At 38.5% G+C, this 21,821-nt stretch overlaps 2 protein-coding genes across 6 annotated transcripts in view; both read right to left on the minus strand.

Annotated features, from left to right (window-relative positions):
* Positions 1-904: 904 nt before the first annotated feature.
* Positions 905-2,117, minus strand: LOC306911888 (uracil nucleotide/cysteinyl leukotriene receptor; the record flags this gene model as incomplete). The annotated part of the gene is made up of 2 exons (XM_079487598.1): positions 2,093-2,117; positions 905-1,873 (listed from the first exon to the last, which is right to left on the minus strand). Exon 2 carries the CDS (start codon positions 1,847-1,849, stop codon positions 905-907), a length of 945 nt encoding a protein of 314 aa, XP_079343724.1. The 5' UTR covers positions 1,850-1,873; positions 2,093-2,117.
* A 2,071-nt stretch (positions 2,118-4,188) lies between these two features.
* kiaa1217 (KIAA1217 ortholog) overlaps positions 4,189-21,821 on the minus strand; it is a 90,925-nt gene continuing 73,292 nt past the window's right edge. Inside the window, exons 6-21 of one of the 5 annotated variants that reach the window (XM_079447642.1) lie at positions 20,673-21,424; positions 18,638-18,742; positions 18,283-18,332; positions 17,920-18,083; positions 17,040-17,215; positions 15,513-15,649; positions 14,737-14,884; positions 13,849-14,287; positions 13,515-13,740; positions 12,176-12,492; positions 11,948-12,100; positions 10,875-10,979; positions 9,458-9,529; positions 8,888-8,983; positions 6,764-6,901; positions 4,189-5,896 (exon numbers count right to left, since the gene is read on the minus strand). In XM_079447642.1, coding sequence (XP_079303768.1) covers positions 5,396-5,896; positions 6,764-6,901; positions 8,888-8,983; positions 9,458-9,529; positions 10,875-10,979; positions 11,948-12,100; positions 12,176-12,492; positions 13,515-13,740; positions 13,849-14,287; positions 14,737-14,884; positions 15,513-15,649; positions 17,040-17,215; positions 17,920-18,083; positions 18,283-18,332; positions 18,638-18,742; positions 20,673-21,424 — 3,579 coding nt within the window. In that variant the 3' untranslated portion in view covers positions 4,189-5,395. Of the gene's footprint in view, positions 5,897-6,763; positions 6,902-7,393; positions 8,984-9,457; positions 9,530-10,874; positions 10,980-11,947; positions 12,101-12,175; positions 12,493-13,514; positions 13,741-13,848; positions 14,288-14,736; positions 14,885-15,512; positions 15,650-17,039; positions 17,216-17,919; positions 18,084-18,282; positions 18,333-18,637; positions 18,743-20,672; positions 21,425-21,821 lie in introns of all 5 variants that reach the window. The other 4 variants (XM_079447640.1, XM_079447643.1, XM_079447644.1 and 1 more) reach the window with 4 other exon arrangements.

Genomic DNA, 21,821 nt, shown 5'->3' on the forward strand with positions numbered 1-21,821 from the left:
GTTTAGGTTACATGAGTAAGCATCTCTATCAGGCAATGGACAATATACAGTTATTTCAATTTATATTCATGAATGTGATATTTAACTAAAATGCTTCATATCTCATTTATTATACATGTATTGGCCCTTAACATTTAATTTCAAACTGGGTACAAATACTTAAAATCAAGAATTTCACACTAAAATGTATTATAAAAACGTCGTTAAACATAGGCCCTGTCTGGGTGAAAAATATAGCTGTATGATTCGATATAACAGGTAAAGTGTTGCACATTTTAATGATGCAGAAAATGTGCACATTTTATCACTTGCCAAGTGTGTCCTAAGTACTATTTGCACTAGAAATAGGCTATGGGGGTTAAGGTTTTATCCTTTGCATCATATAGATACACACATAAAGTGCAAAAACCACAAGTGTGGGTTATTGGGTGCACATGGAGCACTTTGTCCAAATCTGATGTGTTGACTGCATGCCATGAGTTTCAGCGTTATATTGCCCTATAAACAGATCCTTATTCTCACAAAAGTTTAGTTTGACAATAAATTAATAAAAAATACCAATACAAAATATAAATCATTTTATGTTTAGACACATGAACAATATTGAAAGCAAAACATTGAATAATAATATATATCTTAATAATAAATGCATAAAGAGAGTTTTTTGTTCATTTGTTTTGTTGACCAACAGGATGTGATGCTGTTATTAGCTTTATGTGGCAGGAAATGAAAAGCAGAACAGAACTTAACTATCAGAACTTTTCCGAATTGAATTCCTTGCATGTGAACACAAGGTTCTTTTCAACTTTACCTTTAAACATTACACATGAGGAGCCCCCATTTGCATCAGAGCATGTTTGTTTATTAAACTTTGAGAAAACAACACTATGGCTTTCTCATATCTTCATGTTGTGGATTGCTCCTCTTTAGGGTTCCTACCACAGAGTCGAAGCAGAGTCTCTTGGAAATGTTTTGCCAAAAAGAAGTACATTACAGGGTCCAACACGCCACTTACACATGTTAAAGCTGAGGTTATGCGATTTCCCAAATGCAACATCTGTCTTTCTGATTCTGACTTTGACATGTCATTGTGCTGTACGATAAAGACAAATCGGTTGATATGATAGGGTACAAAAGTGATCATAAAGTTAACCACTGTTATCACGATCAATCTCAATGCCTTACACTGAGAAGTTGTCCTTTCCTGAAAGGTCATTCTTCGGACTTTGCAAAATACGAGAATGTAAGAGACAGTCATGATGACCAGAGGCACGAGAAACGCGACGGCAGTTGATACGACTGCACCAGTGGGATTGGAAGAATTTTCAATGTACAGCTGTTCACACACCGTCACATTCAACGTTTCCAATCGTCTGATGACTTGTTTTGTGGAGAACAGGACAGGTGCCATGGAAATGGTCACCATGATCCACAAGATCGCACAGACCACTTTGGCATTCCTGGTATTTCTCAGATTCTGAGTCTTGTGTGGGAAAACACAAGCCAGCAGGCGGTCCAGACTGATGCAAGCCATTAAGAACATGCTGCAGTAGAGGTTCACGAAGAACAGGAAGCCAACCACACGACAGGCTCCCTCCCCAAGAGGCCAGCGACAGTCTGACATATGGTAGATCATCCGCATGGGGAGCACCAGGACGTAAGAGATGTCAGCTATAGCCAGGTGCTTCAGAAACACTTTGAATGGGGTGTTGCGCTTGTCATGGAAGCAGAACACCCAAAGCGCTAAGGCATTGCTTGGAACCGAGAGGATGAATATGACTATGTAGAATGTTGCAAGGAGGATGTTTTCTGTGTGAGAGCTGTGGTAAATCCCCTCCTCATTCAACATAATGCAGCTCTATTGAGACAGTTGCTGTTTGGAGAAAGAATATTATTCAGGTTTTAGTAGGATTATTTCATCCAAAATTTAAAATAGCAATATCACTTGTTTTTAAAAACACATTAGGAAAACCGTATTTTTATATTATTATAGAAACATAAAACAATATTTGATTGTATTCATGATTAAAAAAAACATGAAGATAATCTCTAGTTTTGTTTTCTAAGACACATTTATCTGTCAACTACACACCCGAATGTTTTCTTGAATGTAAAGTCCCGTTAGTGCCTTTAGCCTAAACAACAGATATAGAAACAGAAAATAACCATCTTAGTCAATGTTTCGTTACTATATTCATAAGGTATGAAGGTATTTTCCGTGTTAATTTATCAATAAAGATTTTTGTATTTGCACTTTACATTGCGTGGGTTTACTGAAATTTCCAAACAGTAATGGATAGGCTAATGTCCTGACAGAAATATAATTTTTTATCTTACAACCTTCTTTCCAGAGTTAGCATGTGTGTTTTTTCAGTAAGAATATTCACAAGTTGTGGTTACGTATTGCACTTAAATTTATTGCCGATATTCAACAAGCATCGTTTAAATGAGGTAATGACGTCAGATTTACGTACACGGTTAGTACATTATTCATATTTTAAAATATAAGTAGGCCTACTTTTGAAGTATCACTTTAATTCTTTGAAGTAATCTGATGGGTACTTACTGTACCGAGACGTCCTCAGCAGCCAATAACACAGTGACTTGAATTTAGAACTGAGCAAGATTTTATCCGTTTCCTCTTTCAGCATTACGTAGGTATCAAAAAGACGCAACAAGCACGGACATGAGAATAACTGATGTTAAAACTGCCCCCAACAGGTACATTAACACATCACCCTCTGGTGGTCTCTTTACCTGCTGTATGTGGGATGTTTGCTGTATATCTCCATCATTTGACCTGTAGGCTATTAGAGTAAATCTCTGATCAATTCTACTAGCCTATTGATCCAAAATGATGTTCCACCTTGTTCATACGCCCAAACTGATAGATCTAGCCCATGGATTGGCAACCTTTGCGCCCAAAAGAGCCATCTCCCACCAAATAAAATGTCTGGAGCCGCAAAATTGTTCGTACATTGGATGCGCTTTTTTCGTCTATTCTAATGAAATATCGGAAAAAGCAAATAGATTTAGCTATTTACTACCAGGGCCGTATAAAGACTGCAATGAGCCACGGTTTGCCGATTTGATCTAACATATCCCGCAGACTTGTTTAGGGAAAGAGTTTTTTGAGTTTATATATTAAGTTTATTGAGAGGAAATCATAGTTGCGTTCGGATGCCAATTCTAACTCTGCCTAGAACTGTGTCTAGAGTTCACTCCATTTCCTAACTTTGTCCGACTTCGTCTGAGCAGAAACACACTGGGCAGGTGTTATTGTACGAAAATAAACACCGGACGATTGCTCCTTTACAACATTGTCTTGTAACGTTATGAGACCATGCACTTCAAACTCATATTTACAAGACAATACAAATGCAGCATCCAACAGAATGTAGAATATAGCATTAAGAAAAGTAATACAAAATATAATAACTAGATAGAAATGAAAACAATCAATAACTATTAAAGTAAATACATAAGAATAAATAGTAAAGAATTATACAGAATAATAAGGAAATAAGAAATTAAATACACAAAATGTGTGTCTGTACTCTCAAAACAGAATTTAATCTTCTGTAGAAAACACACACACACACACACACACAAACAGGTTGCTTTTAAGAAATTCAGATCCTACGATCTGTCACTAGTTATACGTTACCTGAAAATATTTGGACACAACTAATTATTTTGTAATAGAATTAAAACACAAACCTCACAAGGTAAATAATGGAATGTTTTTCCAGCAGTACGCCCATTTTATTTACAAAATATAGTTACAAAATAAGGAATAAGAGGTGAGTTTAAGAACAAAGATCAAGATAAATTCAGTCATTAGAGTCTAGGCAGTGGTTCTCAAACAGGGACCAGAGTTTTTGTGGAATTTCATGAAATACAGATATGTATCATAACATTTGAGCAATCAAACGTAAAAAATAAGACCACCAACCAAAATTATTGAGAATCCAGCATTGTATAATTGTATGTGGATCTGGTTTGAAGTTTAAGATCACAAGTCTTTATTTGGGGGGCCACAAAGCGATGCAACCAACACAAAGGAGCCTTCCAATGGAAAAGCTTGGCCCACTGGTCTAGTGTAGGCCTACACATTCACAGTGTTTATACTGAATGTCATATGCAAGTGTATAGGAAAGTACACAGAATTGACAACACACAAGTCAGTTAAGCTATCTGCCAAAAAGTTTAATAGAGGACTGCAAAGGACAAACAATTGCCGTAAAGAGTTGAGGCCATGTGAATGACAAGCATGCAAACCGTTATTGTTTCAATAACTACAATCTTCTGCAGTTTGCTTCTGGATTTAAAGCTATACAAACAATGAAAACATTTATTTACAAAATCTGTCTGTGCAAGCATGATTTCCGTCTGTAATATTCTTTCTCTTCCTACAGTTCTATAGGCATGCATAGAAATGAACTTTGGTACAATATGTTAACAAAACTAAAGAAAATCTCTGAAATAGAGAGCGTTGCAGTATTTACATGTAAAGTAGAGAGCAGTTTTATCAATCACTACAATTTTAGTTTACATTTAGACATCAATATGTATTAATTTAAGAAGCATTGACTTAATCAAGGGTTTGTGTTATAGGCAGGTTAGCCAGGAACAGTACAACCTATCCTAAATGTACATATAGTGTCGAACACAGTATGTATAGTCATGTATGTAAATTACAAACTTTGGCAAATAGGCACAACTACTGAAGACAGACACCTTTTCATTTGAAAAACTGTTGTCGTTTTATAATAATAAATCTTAAAGACATTGGCAGTGCATGATAGTAAAAAAAACACTATGTAAAAGTCAGTTTGTGCTAATGGTTAGTATACTTACAGTACTTGATTTGTGTATTATGGCTACAACCAAGGAAATAACGTAAAAATAATCTACAATCATTATAGGCCACATATAAACAACATACTGTTTACCCACTTGCACGATGTGCAATACTTTTTTCTTTAATTCGTCTCTCTTCAACTTGTATGAAAAATAAATACTCTTTTCTAAATGAAGTGCTCTAGAAAATTTACGAGCATACTCTCTGCTATTAAACCAGATTTCCATTTATTTTTTAAGGACCAAACTGTTTTGTTACATGATGTGCAGAGATTCAAGTTTAAAATGTATAACTTGGGGTAATAGTTATTTAGCTATTACAAGTGAATATGAACAAATAATGATGATATTGCGATGACCATGTGATTACCGAAATTATGTTACAAAAAACACTCTGAATACTTGTTACAACAGTATCACCAGTCAAAACAAATAAAATCAGAATCAAAAAATGAATCTACATGTAAGCAAAATCAGGAGTGACTCTATATCACTAAAGGATGAACAAATGGCAGCGGAGCAGCCAAGCATTCTATGCAGCATCCTTAGCGACGGTTACCGTGGGGATAGCAGATTTACCGGCATTCCCGTTGTGATGCCGACTGTAGCTGGTGAAGCTGGGGGTGTGAATGGTGCGGATACTCTTCGCACTCTGACTCAACAAAGTCGGGGACAGGGGAGAGTGGGAACAGGAGGAAGAAGAAGAGGAAGAAGGTCGACCATTTTGTGTCTGCATGGGAATAGAAAGGCCTTTAGTGCTGTGAGTGGGAGGGGCATATTTAAGAGAACCATTAGAGAGGGAGGGGATGTGAGAGGAAGAGGCGGAGCTGGATCGAGGGGGAGGGATGGAGGATTTGCTAGAAGAGGAAGATGAAGGGGAGGAAGCATTAACAATGTTAGTAGAATCAGACTGGGATGCGCCTTTTCCTGCGCTAGAGGAAAAAGCTTGAATTTTTGCGGGAATTTTAGAAGCAGGCACGGTAGGAGAAGTGGATTTGGGATCTCCTCCTGATCTTTTAGCACTTCCGTTAGCCTGCAAACAAAGACGCCAAAACACACTGATTGTCAACAATTGGGGAACTCATGATTAAAACAACAAACTAAGCATTTTATATCTACAGTTAATAACAAGAGATTATCAACGAACAAAAGGCAAACACACACAAACATAAAAACAAAAGCTACATTATCTGCCTATAAGGTAAAAACATAAAAAATTTCACTTTGACTAGAATTTACGATGGAAAGGAGAGGAAAGGTGAGGAACGTGTAGGGTTATGAGGGTTTAAAGTGAGTACAGCGTAGTATAAGTGCAACCAACCAGTAAACGAGATCAAAGGATGCTCCAGGAGAAATGGAAGAGGTACAATTTGACAAGGTCTCCATAGAGTTACAGAGACTTAGTAGATTTAGTGGATCCTGGGAGATGGCCGGGGGTTTAGGGATTCCTCAAACAGGTAAACAAGGGAAAGGGTCTGTAAATGTGTTTAGTAGAGAAGCAATCCTGTCTTGCACGGGAAGGTGCGTGTGGGTTAGATATGAGTATTGTTCAAGCATCAGTGGGGCCAACGTTAGCAAAGCAGAGATAGTAGTGTTTAAGTTCTGTTTTCCATCACTTACTAGTAAAATCATTACGTCTCTTACAGCACCAAAGCCACAAGCAAAGCAAGCATGCAGAAGCATTTTATGGTATTGTGAAATAACAGTCAGTTGCCTTCGATCACAGCCATTAAAAAAACGGAGCAGATGAAAACATCAACAATTCAAAGATGGCCTTCTGGCACGAAGAACAGTTTTGTTCGGTCTCAGCAGGTTCTTAGCTAGATCTTTTTCCTAACAACACAAGCTCTGCAAGAACTAACTCTTTCTGACTGGACTCGTGGTCCTATGATAAAACTACCTGGCGAAACTGCCTCTGAGTGTCCTGAAGCTTTTGCTGTTTTGTTGCCCTTTCTTTCTCTGAGGTGCTCGGTTGCTGCCTCGGCTTGGCAGAAACAGGCACCGGCATCCGACTAGTTGGTGAGACCACGGTGGCGTTCTGCAAAGGGGATTCAAACCAAACAGAATAAAAGAATAAATCCAAAGAAGAAACAAAAAGAGAGCCACTTTGGAGGTGGTTGTCAACTGTAAACAGCAAGCTGGAGCCTGCTCAACATTTCAGAGATATCACTGTGACATTTTAAAGTATGTATACGAGAGAAAAGGATGCATGCACACCAGCCCGGAAACCAATGTCCGGCCTTTGAACCCACATAAAGGAACCAGAAACATGGGACAACTTGAGATTGTGATTTAAGATTACCTTAACCCAAGGTTAACATCATCAATAAACACATCTATCAAACACCACTCCAGAAATGAATACACCATATTTATACAAATATGTGAAAGTGTTAAAAGTTTAGATCCAACAGGGATCCCCTGGAGAGGTTAAGGATCTGAAGTCACCGGATAAGGTGGAATTGTTGTGATGAAGAGTAGAAGGACAGACCCAGAGTCTTCGCTAAAATAATAGGATCTATAAAGAGACCTGCTGGGTGGGAACTGGTGTGACTGAGACCCCTGAGGTTGGTATGATGGCAGGCCGAGGAAGGAGCTGTGGTTTGGGCTTCTTTCGGAGACCGTGCCCTTTGCTGGAAGGCTTGGGAACCAGTGTTTTTCGAAGACGTGCTTTCTCCGAGCTCCCTGAAATTTCTTCAATTTTGCTGTCACGAGTTTCAAGGTTCACGGAGTTTTCAGTGCTATCTGGAGATCTTGGTCCCATTTCCGTAATGGTGTTCTCTAGCTGTTTTATAGTTTGCTCTAGACTGTCAAGGGTCTTGTAGGTGCTCTTACGAATCTCGTTGGTTCGTCCGTTGGGTTCCTGTGGATTACATTTTTGTATATTTGACTCTGTTTTGGAACTAGAAATTTCAAACCTCTTGGTCTCTTTGTATTGTTTGACAGTTCCGTCTGATTCCTCCTCATCCTCGTAGACGACAACCTGCAAAGTCTTTTTGCCAGTTTTAGTACCAGTGCGAATGGCCTGCGTTAGCGCTGCTAGCTGTTTCTTTGGGAACTTTAGCTTGAATTTCTTCCTTCCGTCTTGCTTTGCATCCCCAGCACTCTCTACGGATGACCCTCCCTCAGATAAAGATGAGGCTTGAGCAGGACCGTCTCTAATATCAGAAGGAGAAATTGTACCATGTCCAGATTTTCTACAGTCTACATTTTGTTTGTTCAATTCTTCTTCGTCTGTTTCCTCACTTTCCTCATCGATCCTTTCCGCTGCAAGCATTCGATCAAGCTCCTCCTCACATTCAAAGATGGTAGAGAGGCGTTTGTAGCAAGAGCGGATGTCCATTGGCTCATCAAATATGATGATAACCGGTTTTTTAGCGGCGTTGTCAACATTAGCATTACCATCTCCAAATGATATGTCACTCCCCGTGACAACTGGTCTTTTGCTGCCAACAGTTAAAGTCTGCACACTACCCTTCTTGGCATTAACCAGCTGCTGGTACTCTCCAGTGGAGAGGGCTTTTACCTTCGTGTTAGTGACCATGAAGGCAAAGTTATCTGGTGGAGGAGGAGGCTCTTCTCCTGACAGATCAGGACTAAGAGACTCTTCATTGGTGTGCTCTACTTCCTCAAATCTCCTTTCCTTCATCTTAGATGAACCAAGAATAGGCTTGAGATTTGTCGAATCTGACCCAACAAGGATGGCATTGGAAAGGATGGGTTCAGTGTCTCCAAAAGAGACCGGTGAGCAGATTGCTGTTGGAGACTCTACCCTTTCTTCTATGCTAACCTGTACTTGAGCAGCCTTGACCACATGAACCTTCCCCTGAGTTGGGCTACCTGGAACGTCCTCCGTTGGAGAGGAGGGATTTGACTTGACTGAGGTCGGCTGATTTTGGAACAGAGTACTAGAAGAGCTGGCTGGGCCACTAGCTATAAAGCCACAAGGTTTATTCAGGGATGGATGCAGCTGGTTTTGGGATTGGTCAGAATTGGTCATGTGTTGGTCAGAAGGATGTGACACCTGTGATGATGACTGTGAGGTATCCCTACGCTCTGCTGATTCCTCCGACGCTGAAGGTGTCCCCTTGGAGATCTGAGCTGTGACATAATAGATGACCTTAAATGGTCAAAGGCCACAGAAAAAAGAATATTTTAATTAGTGAAAGTTTTGTTATCCTATTTTAATGTCCTAGCTAGTTTTGTTCATACATTCGACAACTGGTTGGGGTATTATTGGGCCTCTTTCTGTTTTTTTGAACTGCCCATCACTCACCAAATGATTGCCCAAAATTATTAATTATTTCATTAATTTACTGACCCGCATTTCATGTCAAACCTGCATGACTTTCTTTCTTCTGCAGAACACAATATTTTGAAGAACGCTGGTTACCAAACAACATTGGCCCCCATTAACTTAAATATAAATATACTTAAATATCTTCTTTCGTGTTTCACAGAAGAAAGAGTCATATACAGGATACATACATATAGAAGTTATTTTTGGCGACACCTTACACTATAACAACTAAATGTAATGATTTTAAACTCAGTAAGGGATCTTACTAATAACAATAATAACAATGCTGCTCACCCCGGGACCCTGGCGGAGTGTATTGTTGCCATTCTCATCTGTGTCTGGTTTCTTGTCGTCTTTATCTGTATGCTGTGGTTTGTGGGAAACAACATCACTTCACAAAGAAACAATCACACTCTACAAGCTACTTCACAACCACTGCGTACTAATCGTTTTATTTTGTAATAGGCTTCTTTAAATACTTTCCTGGATCATGTTCTTTATACTGTACTACATAAGAAAACATCTACTTTCATAGATTTGTTACATGATCAGTTTTGCATTATCATTTAGTCTAATAATTTGGATTTCTATCGTTTTCCAATTGACCGTGCAAAATTAAATTAAAACATAATTTGGAGCACAAGAACAGTTTTTATTCTAAACCTAACAAATGCTGGTTAACACTACTGTATGTCCAAATGAAATATCTGAAAAGTCTATTGAAACCTAAAAAAAAACTATTTATCACTAATATTTTATGGACAAAAAATTTTGACAATTTATAAGAAATAATTTTCAGTAAAAGGGCAACAAAGGTAATGCAAGGAAGGTAGAGAGAAAGCGAGACTGAAATTCCATTAAAAAAGAAGGGAGGTTTATAGGAAGCATGCAGCAAAGTGAGAAGATCAAAGAGTGAACTCTGAACTTCAGACTGCTAGCTGAAGGTATCCACAAAAACCTTTTGAAACATACTATAATAAATCCAAGTTACTTTTTCATTGAACCGAGGTGTAAGCTTTCTAAAAAAAAGTTAAGACTAGATTAAAAAAATACATATTTTAGCTTGTTTCACAATGCATTTAAACAAACGTAAAATATAAGTTTACTTCAGAAGTAAAATTGATATTATAGAGTTATTTTAAAACCGTTTGGAGTTCAATTCACTACCCCACTGGCAAATTGTTTTAAGCATAAATCAAAAAAAGGTTTATGTTTAAAACAAGACAAAATCATTTGTGATGGGGTAAGAAGAAACAGACGTGATATGTTAAAAGAACTACAGTATGTTAAAAGAACTTTGTAGTGGTGGTCTTGGATGTAACCTCTAAAACTTTCAAATGATATAATAAAAAACACACACAACACTCTTTGCATCAGAATGTTGAAAGTCTACTTTATTGGTTGAAGGAATAAGATCACACACAGCCAAATCTGAAATCGAAACCTTCCCCCCTGTTGGCTCACACTACATGGCTACTGTACAATCAGCCCCGGCCACAAGTTCAGTAGAAACAAAAGTAAAGAAACAGAATGTAAATGAAAGAACGGTGGGAACATTTTTGCTGTCAGATTCCCATCACAAAAGTGTTACGGAGGAAGATAGCAGAGGGTAAGAAAGCCAAACAAGCATTGTAAAGGACAGCCATCAGGGACAAGCAGCTGAAACAGGCAGGCAGTTGGAGGGCCTACTAAAGGACATTATATCCTTTACCTTCTTATCTTTAAAGGCATGTAAGGCCCCGGGTCTTAGCTCTCTGATCTGTGGCTCTACCAAACCTTTGAGCCCTACCTCCTTAACAGAGCACTTCTGGAAAACCTGAAGAGAAGAATTTGTGAGGAGTGGTGGTTACACATTGAAGTACGCCCGTTATTAAAGAGAGGGCATATATTCTCCAATTACCTACACTGGAAACAGTGAGTATTATTGGCCGACACGGCGAGTGTACACTAGAGTATACTTTGATTTACCTAGGGGGATTCAAAGTAGGGTCCACAAGTCTGAGAGCACATAAAAAAATCTAAAATTTCCTTAATTTTAAAGATGCAAAGCGTAACCTTTTCCTCTCGCCATCTCTGTTAAAATGGCAGGTTACTTTATGTACTTATGTGTGTTAAAACATAAATATAGCATTATTATAAGCTTACTGTTTTGTACTTGAAAATAATAAACAATCTTGTTATTGAGCATTACCATTATTTCTCATATGATTAGGCTATATTTAATTCTTATTAATATTTTATGATAAATTAAAAATAATAAACTATAAAACATTTAACAAATGATGTATTCTTTTAAACAAACAAAAAAAGCATTTTATGAATTTGACTATTAATATAACTGAACACGAATAACTGCTTAACTAAGACTATTAATTAGTATATTTTGAATATTATATTATAGTTAATATTTAGTGGTATATTTATATATATATATATATATATATATATATAGTGTAATCAAATGTTAACATCTTTTGACATTTACATAAACTTCCATAACTTTGTACAAAGTGACTAATGGTCTCAAACCTTTGGACCCCTAATATACATTTTGAGATAAAAGTTAATGCACAGAGACAGAAACTGCTCACCAGCTGAAACACACCAAAGCTTCTTAAAACCCACACCAAAGCAACTTCACACATTTTTAGATCAAGACCCTTGATTATCATTTCACATTCAGTGAAAGTGTGTTAATGTGCATGTTTATGAACATTATGATCATTATGTTTGTTGCAGAATGTTTGTGACTGTTTAGTTTGCATGTGTGTGTGTATATCTCACCTGCAACTCTGCCATGATTTTATCTCCCTCATCCTCCTCCTCTGTGATGGCTGAGGCGGAGATAAGAGGGGGTGTGTTGGGTTTAGGTTTCGGCTCTGGAGGGATGTTTTGTTCAGACTGAGCTGCTGGACTGGTGGGCTCATCTTCACTCTCCTACAAAGGATTTCACGTTACCATCTTAGCTTATGTAAAGCCGAGGAAGATATATTAATGATATGTGTCCCACACCTGTGTAGTGACAGACTCTTTCCTGCTGGTGTAGATGACTTCTCCTGAGCGTGTCGTGGTCATCCCAGTGGTGGTGGTGGTGGGGTAGGTTCTTCGAGGTGGTGGAGGAGGAGGAGACTTGTTGGCCTTTTCTGTGCTTTGAAGTTTGACAACTTTTTCCTGAGTCTTTTTCTGTTTCTCTAGACTGGATTTAATGGATAGGCTGGGTTTAGAAGGCCTCTCCAAGGCGGGTTTAATAGATATCTCCAATGGTTTGGAGGGTTTCTCCGCAGCACTCTTAACAAGTTTCTCAGAATTGAGTTTGGGCTGATTGTTATCTAGAAAACAAAATAAAACACACATTTCAGTTTTTTTGCACTTTTTACACTTTTTTTGCTGGTACTTTCCTGTGGCTCAGTGGTTAGAGCATGGTGCTAGCAACGCCAAGGTCATGGGTTTGATCCCAGGGATTGCACATACTTAGAAACAAGTCTATAGTATTATGCAATGTAAGTTGCTTTGGATAAATGCGTCTGCCAAATGCATAAATGTAATATACACCAGCAAGATTTTTGACTGTGGGCGACGCTACAAAGCACAATGCAACAATAGAAATTAAGCAACTGGCAAGAGATTTGATAGATTTTGGAAATTTTTATTACATTTTGAAATGACACGTTTTGAAATTATTTTATTTCTATTTGATAATTTACAATACATATTTTATATTTTATAATTGTATCTTATATATTATTGTTAAATATGTTTATGTAACAATAATAACAAAAAATACTAATCATAACAAAATAGAATTATATTGTATATAGTTTTATGTAATATTTTATATTTAATGTTTATATATTATTGGTGAAATCTTTCTGATATGTGCTTTTGTCAATTATTTATTTATTATTATTATAATCTATAATATTTGCTATATTGGCTTTTAACTATTTAGGTTTATTGCGACGGCAACATATTTTATTTTGTTCACTTTAAGTTTTCACATAATATTTAGGCATATATTTCATTTGATTTTAATCAACAGAAATGTTTTAATAGTTTTAAAAAACTATAATAACCATGAAACTGACTTCATTTCTCACTGTGCAGTACAACATTTTTTCTTAGGATAAATGTGTTTCACATGTACGCATTTGGTAAACGATTTTATCCAAAGTGACTTACAATGCATTGAACTAAACACTAGTTTCTGAATATGTGCAATCCCCTTTTTCGAACCCATGACCTTGGCTTTGTTAGCGCCATGCTCATAACCACTGAGCCACAGGAAAGCTGTTTTATTGCATATCACTATCTAACTGCTCAGTTTCTGTTGCATCATATTAATATAAATTACCATGTTCTAATGATGTCTTCACCGACTCATTGTTCTCCATCACCTCCTCCAGGGAGACAGGAAGCACTGTCGGGGCAGGAGAGCAGCTCTCAAGTTCACCCGGCACCTCTAGGTTTGGTATTCCTCTCAACATATTGGCTTCTGCTTCCTGGAGCATCCTCTCAAACTCCTGTCCATCATAATGGCCCATGTTCTGCCTCTTCTCTTCCCATTCTCTCTCTGCAGCCTGACGAGAAAAGCCAACCAAATTTCTAAATGTCCATTACTGCACATCTAAACATAATGTCCACGACCAATAAAGTCTACCTAAATTCATATTACCCACAATGCTCACCTCTATAGACACAGCCCTATTCTTGGTCTTACTGTTGTTTGCCTGAATCTCTTCAATGAACAAGTTTGGAGAAGGACCCTTTCCTTGTACGCCATAAGTAGAGACTCCGTTACTGCTGTTGTGTGGTATTTGAGTGTGCTCGAGGGAGGGCGTGGGTTTCTTCAGCTGTTTGGTGGGTGACGGGGTAGACCCTCGTCTCTCTCTCGAGGCAGCAGTGGGCGATGGTGCTGTTGACCGTTGGGATTGTTGTGAAGCTACAGGAGAGACTTGGGCTTTGTGAATGACCACCGGGCTGGATGTTATGACCTCTGACCTTACAGTGGGAGTCTGGGGCGTGACTGATGCAGTTTCAAGAGATTCAACAGCGACGGCTGATTCCGATTTTTCAGAGGCAGTTGAATGTGTCGATGAAACCGGTTCAGAGGGATCTGGGGTACACCTAGAAATGACACAGAAAACAGTATTTTATAAAGCGCTACTGTGGTACATTTAAAGAAAACACAAAAGACTTGAGTCTGATCAGGTCTGGCACAGTTTAGAAAGAAAGTCACTTGCTGTCTAAATCTATAGTCTCTCGACACACATGATTACAATAGAATAGAAATACTTAATATTCATTTCCATAATCATGTTTGCTCAGATACGTGTATAGAAAGAGTGTTTAGAACACTAAACCCGACATTTCTCAAAATATCTTCTTTTGTGTTCCACAGAGGAGAGTGTCATACGTGTTCTGAATGACACGAGGGAGAATAAATGATGTCAACATTTTCGTTTTGGGGTGGACTATCCCTTTAATTCACTAAACATTTATGCATTTAAGTGTATTTGTATAAAACCTGTATGCCCAGTTGATACAGATGGTTCGTGTAAATATTCTTTGTGTACCTGCGAAGGTTGCCGAGTGTGTCGGTGAGGCTTCTGACCCTCTTCAGCATGCTGTCGAGCTTGTGCGGCTCTTCCTTTAGGAACTTTACAGCCTCCACCTCAACCCTGAGCACCGCCCGCATCCGGGACTGTAGCGCTGGAAACTCACCTGAAGGAGAGACAGATACAGATTAAAGAATGTGAAGAGATGTTGGAATTTCATATGAAACTAACAGGAAACCGAACTGGTTTGCATTTGCAATTGTTGCAGTGCATCTAAATAGCAACTTTGAGTGTCTGTCAGAGGGGGAATGCCCAACATTTAACCATGTTAGACAACTGTAGACGAGTGGGAGTTTTTCCTATGAAGGTGTAAATTGAAACATTTATCTTGGGGTCAAAACCACCATAACAAATGTCAACCACTGCCTAAGGCCATGTGTTTCATTGGATACTTAATGCTGTTATACCGCAGTGGCTTTTATAATGATTTACATGTAAGAGGATACGCAGTTTCTGAAAGTTTTATGAGGTTGTCGTGTGCAGGCAGGTTTTATTGTGTAACCAAGGAAGCCAGTTGAACATCAAGAACAGAAAAACAATAAACAGATGCTTATGACTCATTAATAACAAAGTTTATTATTACAAATAATTTATAGTAATACGTGTCTGAGGAACAGTCAGGTTCAAAATGGAGAATCCATAATAATCATTTTAAAATGATTTTAAACCCCAAATTTCCAATGTTAACTTATAAACCCCAGTGCATTTCCCATTTTCATAAACAAATTAAATACCTTTCAGTCCAGCCAGGTTCTCTCCCACCTTCCTCAGACCCACAGCTCCCTCCTCAACCTCCTTGAGAGTCACAAATCTCTGAGACACGCCAGAGCTGGTATCAGTCTTCAGAGTCTCCACAAATGTCTCCAGATCCCTACACACACAGACGCACGCATTACATTACATAGACAATAACACTTAAATACACATTGTACATTTTGGCAGGATTAAGAATTAAGTGATGACTTGTGAAGCACGATGAGTTGGCCAGTATATGAACATTGTGTTTCCACTGATGCCACTAGAGGGCAGTGCAGATATACTTCAGTCTGAATGATGTGTCTTTTGCTTCCTTTTCTGGTCTTGGAAGTACAAAATTTACTTTTTCTACACCTGCCGATTGTGGATGAGTTAATACAGTAAAAACAAATAAAAAAATTCAACTTCCTATTGCATTACTTACTAAAGTACATTACTTTTATGGTACAGCTTACAGTTTTATACTCATATCATGCTACCTTTATCAAAATATCTTCTTGGTCATGTTGTTCACATTGTAATTGAAACTATGCATATATTTGCTGTCCTTTCAAAACCTAGGATGTGCAAATACGCTACTTTTCAGGAAATGGAAAAACACTGTACTTCTGAAATGATAAAAGTTCACAAGCACTTTTTAAAATACGTTTCTTGGTTGGATATTTGCAAAAACCAGTGACAAACATAAAGGGTGACTAATAATGATGATTTTGCCGAAAATAAAAACCATGTAATATGGAGATGCAAGGTTTCAGATCAACAGAAGTGTTATGTTGTGACTGGTAAAACATCTGAAAGCTAATTGAAAGACACATTTTGCTTCTATTTGGTACTTGTTGAGTGTGAATCTTTGGACTTTGTTGGCATAATTTGAATAGCAATAACAGTAAAAGTCTCAAGACTCCTGGTTGTCATTTCTTTACTTTTATGCCTCTGTTTGTTTTCAATAGTTGTTTTCTAAACAAGATGTTTTATTTAACAACACTTTCAGGGCACTGCAGCAAATGGCCCAAAACTCCAACGACATAACACTTCATGTTATAAAAATCTCGTATTTTTATTGTATGTTAAGCCGAACATACCAAAACCCAGACCTAAGAGACCTAGAACCAGAAGAAATTAAGTTTTTGCTGCCATAATCCTCATCCGCCACACCAATAAAAGTCAAACAGTCCTTGTTGGCTGAACGTCTCACTGTTCGGCACAGAGAGAACACTGCTGAGTGGGCATTGGCGCATGACCAATGAAAACAGAACTTTAATGCTTCTGCTGATGTATAATTCCCAGTTTCTGGTATGTTTACAGCCGTCTGTAGAGCAAGCTTGTTAACCAGGTCAATTAAACAGGGTTTTAATTACGGTTTACGCGCAGGAGGGTGGACAGAGTCGCAATGAGTTTACGGAGACCCTATAATGTGTCTCGTGAGAAATGAGTGGGAATGAGAGGCATTCGTTTGCCCAAAGCAAAGTGAATTTCATATTTTCTCTTGTGAATGTGTGTCATACTCTAGCTGTGTGAGAACTCTCTCCTGCATGGTGAGGTATCTGTGTCTCTCTTCCTCCACCGCTGTTCTCTGTCTCTGTATAGGATCATCCTGCCGTCTCAGCACTTCCGCCAGTTTCACGCTGATTTCTTGCTCTGCATGCTTTATCTGCGCGCGCACACACTCTTGATTCTGAAGCTGAAATCACACATACACACAACCTTGTTCGACAATTTGACAAAAATGGATCATTTTCAAGTGCAAATCAGAACATATCTTATTTGTGTTCCTAATAAATGTCTTCGTCTCTTAAATACCAGCAAGACTGAAAATAATGTCTCAAAAATCATTTCAGTGGTAGGACAACTCTAAAACGGACAAATTATACTGAGCAGCCTCATAGTGGCTACAACCACACTGTATTTTCTGTGTTCTGGTCGGTACACACAGCTCCGCCCGTCCCCTGCCTGGGGAAGAGTGCGATATGGTTTCCAAACAGCGTTTCTGCATTTGCCGGATCCATCAGCTTACTGCCTACGGGGAAGCTTATACAGCGACATAATTTACAACCCTAGTAACAGACAACTGCGCTCATCAACCGCATGGGAGAACCCGTATATTACTATAATTTAATAACTGTAATTATTAAAAATAATATAACCTATAATTTAATAAATATCCTTCACGAGTCCTCACATGAAATCTTGATATACATCATGTTTCACCCATGAATGTCAAATTACACAAACTAAATGTGTGAATGTTGTTTCATGCTGCTTTTAACATTATAATGGTATACAGTGATCATAATGGCACCTGTTGAGAGTCATCTATAACTGCATCAGTATGTTTATTTTGGACGACATGAATGATTGTGTTTCACTGACAGGCGGGTCTATTACCTGTAGTTGTCTCATATGATGCAGCTGTGAGCGGAGCTCCGAGACGTTCTTTCTGAACAGCTGAAGGTTCACATGCAAAGGGGCGGGGCCTATGGGTGGTGTAGGGGCGGGGCTACGATCAGGAGGCACCGTGGCCATTTTTGGCGGTAATACTGGAGAACCTCCTAAAAAAGGACAAAAACAAACAAACATGAACCACAAAGACAGACACTAATTCACATTCTGTCTGACGAATTTAAGGAGTGCTCTAAAAATCGTCCGTTGGCTAAGATGGTTTAAAAAAGACTTATGCATTGATAATGTACATAATAATGTGACATGTTAGCTTCATGTAAGAAAGAAAGAACGAAAGAAAGAATTTACCTGTGCTGGATGTGCTGTGAACAGGTGATCCGGACTTTGAATGTTTCTCACTGGAAAAATGGCGCAGAGATTACAAACACCTGCTGTTAATGTTACAGTGACACAAGCGTCGCAATTCATTCAAACAAAGCAAACACAAACAAATCCATTGATTAAGTGAGTAGTTAATTTAGTTCATGCTGATCAGTTAGTTAAACAGTTAGTATCTAACTTCTAACTCTTAAAACACTCAGTGTCTTGGATTAGAAGGACCAACATCATCCCTTTTCATTTCATTTCATCTCATTCGATTTGAGAATCACATCGCTGTCATAACGTGGCCTGAGAACTACATTACCCAGCTTGCTTTGCTTACCTGGAGTGTTCCTTGCTGTCGTTAGAGCTGTGGCTCTTTAAGAGAGCGTGCTGTACAAGACCAGTCAGACTGGCTATTTGCTCCTCCATGGCCTTCATTCTCTCTCTGCAGAGAGATACAGAGCATAGCGCAGGCTTACTACTGATGTGGGGTGTGCGTGGGGGAGAGGGTGTTGTGTAGAATTGTGTAGAATTGAGCAGCTGCTGAAAAATACACTTTTATCTGAAGGCTTGTGTGCACGCTCCTCAAACCGATCATCTTTACTTTACAAGATGTTGTTGTCAGGGTCAACACTTTAGCCTGGCGACCCTGCGCGTTGAATGCTCTCTGCTAGCAAAACAAAACCTGACAGTACACAGACGAGCACAATAAAACTGATTCATAGGTCACGTAGAAACACAAGGGCAAGATGGACTGACACGATAAAACAAACGTGATGGTGACAATTGTTGAATGACGGTTCGGAGAGTTATGTAACTTGTACGCTTAAGAGCAGTGTGTAAATAATGTTATTCACTGACTTACAGGTTTAAAATCCTCCAATTCATGTCCCTAAATACATTCTTAAAAATAAAGGTGCTTCATTGATCCCATGGAATAAGCATTTTGGTCTAAAGAACCTTTCTGCTTTTCCTCTGATGTGAAAAAGTCTCTTCAGATTATTAATGGTTCTTGTAAGAACCTCTGAGTGAATGGTTCTTTGGGGAACCAAAAATGTTTTGTATCACCTTTAAGGGTGTACACAGTATTTGATTCATATATAAAACTATACTCCAACTAGACCCCTTAGTCTATACAACTCTATCATGCTGGTTGCATAAAAAAGAAGAATCACCCTCAAACTGTCCAATTCGATAAGAAAACACACAGGTGCGGAAAAAAATTAAGAATACGCTAAATAATTTATTTCTGATCTTACAATTTACCAGTTGTAGGTATGTGTAAAGGTAAAATCATTATTTTTGTTTAATTTGGTTAACGACTTACAATATCCCACATTTTAAAAAAAATCTGTTTACATTTATTGGCAGAAAATGAAAACTGGATAAACGGGTCAGAATAGCTGAAGACCTGTATTTTTTCAGATCTCAAATAATACAAAGAAAACTATTTTATATTAACTTTAAAGCAATAAAGCAGTAATATTTTTACATGTATTTAGGAAAAGTTCTGTTTTTCTTTCCTGTAGCTCATTGTTTAGAGCCTGGCACTAGCAATGCCAAGGTCATGGGTTCGATCCCAGGGGATTGCATATACTTAGATACAAATGTATAGTATAGTGCAATTTAAGTTGCGTTGGAAAAAAGATCTGCCAAATTGCATAAATGTAAATTTGATGTCAGTCTTTCACATTGCAGTTGGATGAGTTTTTGTCACTCCTGGGCTTTGATTTTGTTGAGCTTTAACAGACACTGGACTGGAATGGCCACAATACATCCAGAAAATCTGCTTTAAAGAAAATTTGAAATGGTCTCTTAATTGTTTCCCGCAGCTGTATGTTCAAAGATAACAGTTTTTAAAGTGCACCAAGCACACTTACTTTCCTCAACCATCATTTTTATTGTCTTCTCCATACTTCCTTGTGCATTTAACTATTAAATATTTGTTTTATGCACCTTTTATTGTGATGTAGTCTTACATTCTGTTTGTTTTATTTCCTTTTATTTCCTGTCGATTGTCCCTCTGTGAAACTTTATTACGTTTTATATAAATAATTGATTAACTTATAGTGTAAATAAATAAGTTGCACATAAACATGACACCAAGCGCAAGCACTTTCTCATCCCTACATCATTATATGAACAAAACGGAAGTTGCTATATTACATCAGCGCGTTAAATATTTAGATGTTATTGCCAGACGGGGTGAATGTATGTTTCAGATGCAGTTAGGGAACAACACAATGCAATGAAGTGTTACTATAAACGTTATTGATGCAGTTAGAATGAACTCAGATGGTGCTGTATGTGTTTTAAATGTAAATTAGTGTCATGCCTTCATATTCCTGCTTTATCTTAATGATTCAATGACTTACCGTGTCTGAGGATCTGCTGGCACAGCCAGAGGATTGTGACACTGAAGATCAGGAGTTGCCGGGGAGCCCATGCCACCTCTTGCCTTGACCATGGTATCCACAGCAACAGGTGCCTCTTTCCTAAAGGATTGTCTGACAGGTGAGGACCTCTCTACAGTCACAGAGCCCTGTGGTTGGCCAGTGTGAATGTCCATCATTCTTATCTCGCCCATCCTGTGCGGGGAAGCGGGCGGGGTTTTGGAACCAAGCATGGGCAGCTGGCTATCTGTGTACTTCCTGCTTTTCTGACGGAATAGTGGATGCTGGTCACCGGGTTCAATGGGAACGCCAGGGTTACTGTACGATCGCATGGTGGCGCGATGGTAGGCGTGGTCTATCGTGTCAGGGGGTGGGCCATGGTGGTGTAACATGTAGGGATCAGCGTAATAGCCTTCAACTCGAGCGGGAAGTGACATGGTCTTTGCAGCCACATCCTCGTCGGGTTTGACGTCGCGTCGCTCGAGAATGGCGCTGGGGCAGGGGGAAGCCGAGCGGGCAGGGGCAGGAAGTGTGTTTCCGACGCGTGGCATTGGGGCACCACCTCCTGGACCGCCTCCGGTGCGCGGACCAAATGGAATACGAGAGGGAGAAGGGGGCATGGTGTGAGGTGTGGTAGGAGACATGGAGCCCTGCATGTGGGGTGGCGGGGGGCCCATTGGGGGCTGCCGGAGAGGGTGACCGTCCCGTCCAGCATACATCATCTCCCTGGGAACCTAAATGACATTTATATTCAATTAATTACTTTTTTGTAATTAAAATTTTGTAATCAGATTATGCTCTATTTTTGTTTAAAATTTAATTAAATAAATTATTTAATTGGCTCAACTTAAACTTATTTTATTTTTTCAATCCATTTTCATTTATTTGATTTAATTTCGCAAAACATACTTTAATAGTTTTTATTTTAATATCCTTGCTGACCAGCAAAACCAACTGAATAGCAGCTTGGCCAGGATACTTAAAACACTTAAAACCAGAAAAGACCAGCAAATCCTCTAAGGCTAGATAAAATATTTATCTACTGCACAATGTACACAAACTAAAAATGCAAAATAGAAGTTATAAAAGCTATAAAAACATCAAAACCCACACAAAACAATTCAAAATCAC

Source organism: Barbatula barbatula (genome assembly GCF_947034865.1).
Source record: "Barbatula barbatula genome assembly, chromosome: 23".
Classification (NCBI taxonomy): domain Eukaryota; kingdom Metazoa; phylum Chordata; class Actinopteri; order Cypriniformes; family Nemacheilidae; genus Barbatula; species Barbatula barbatula.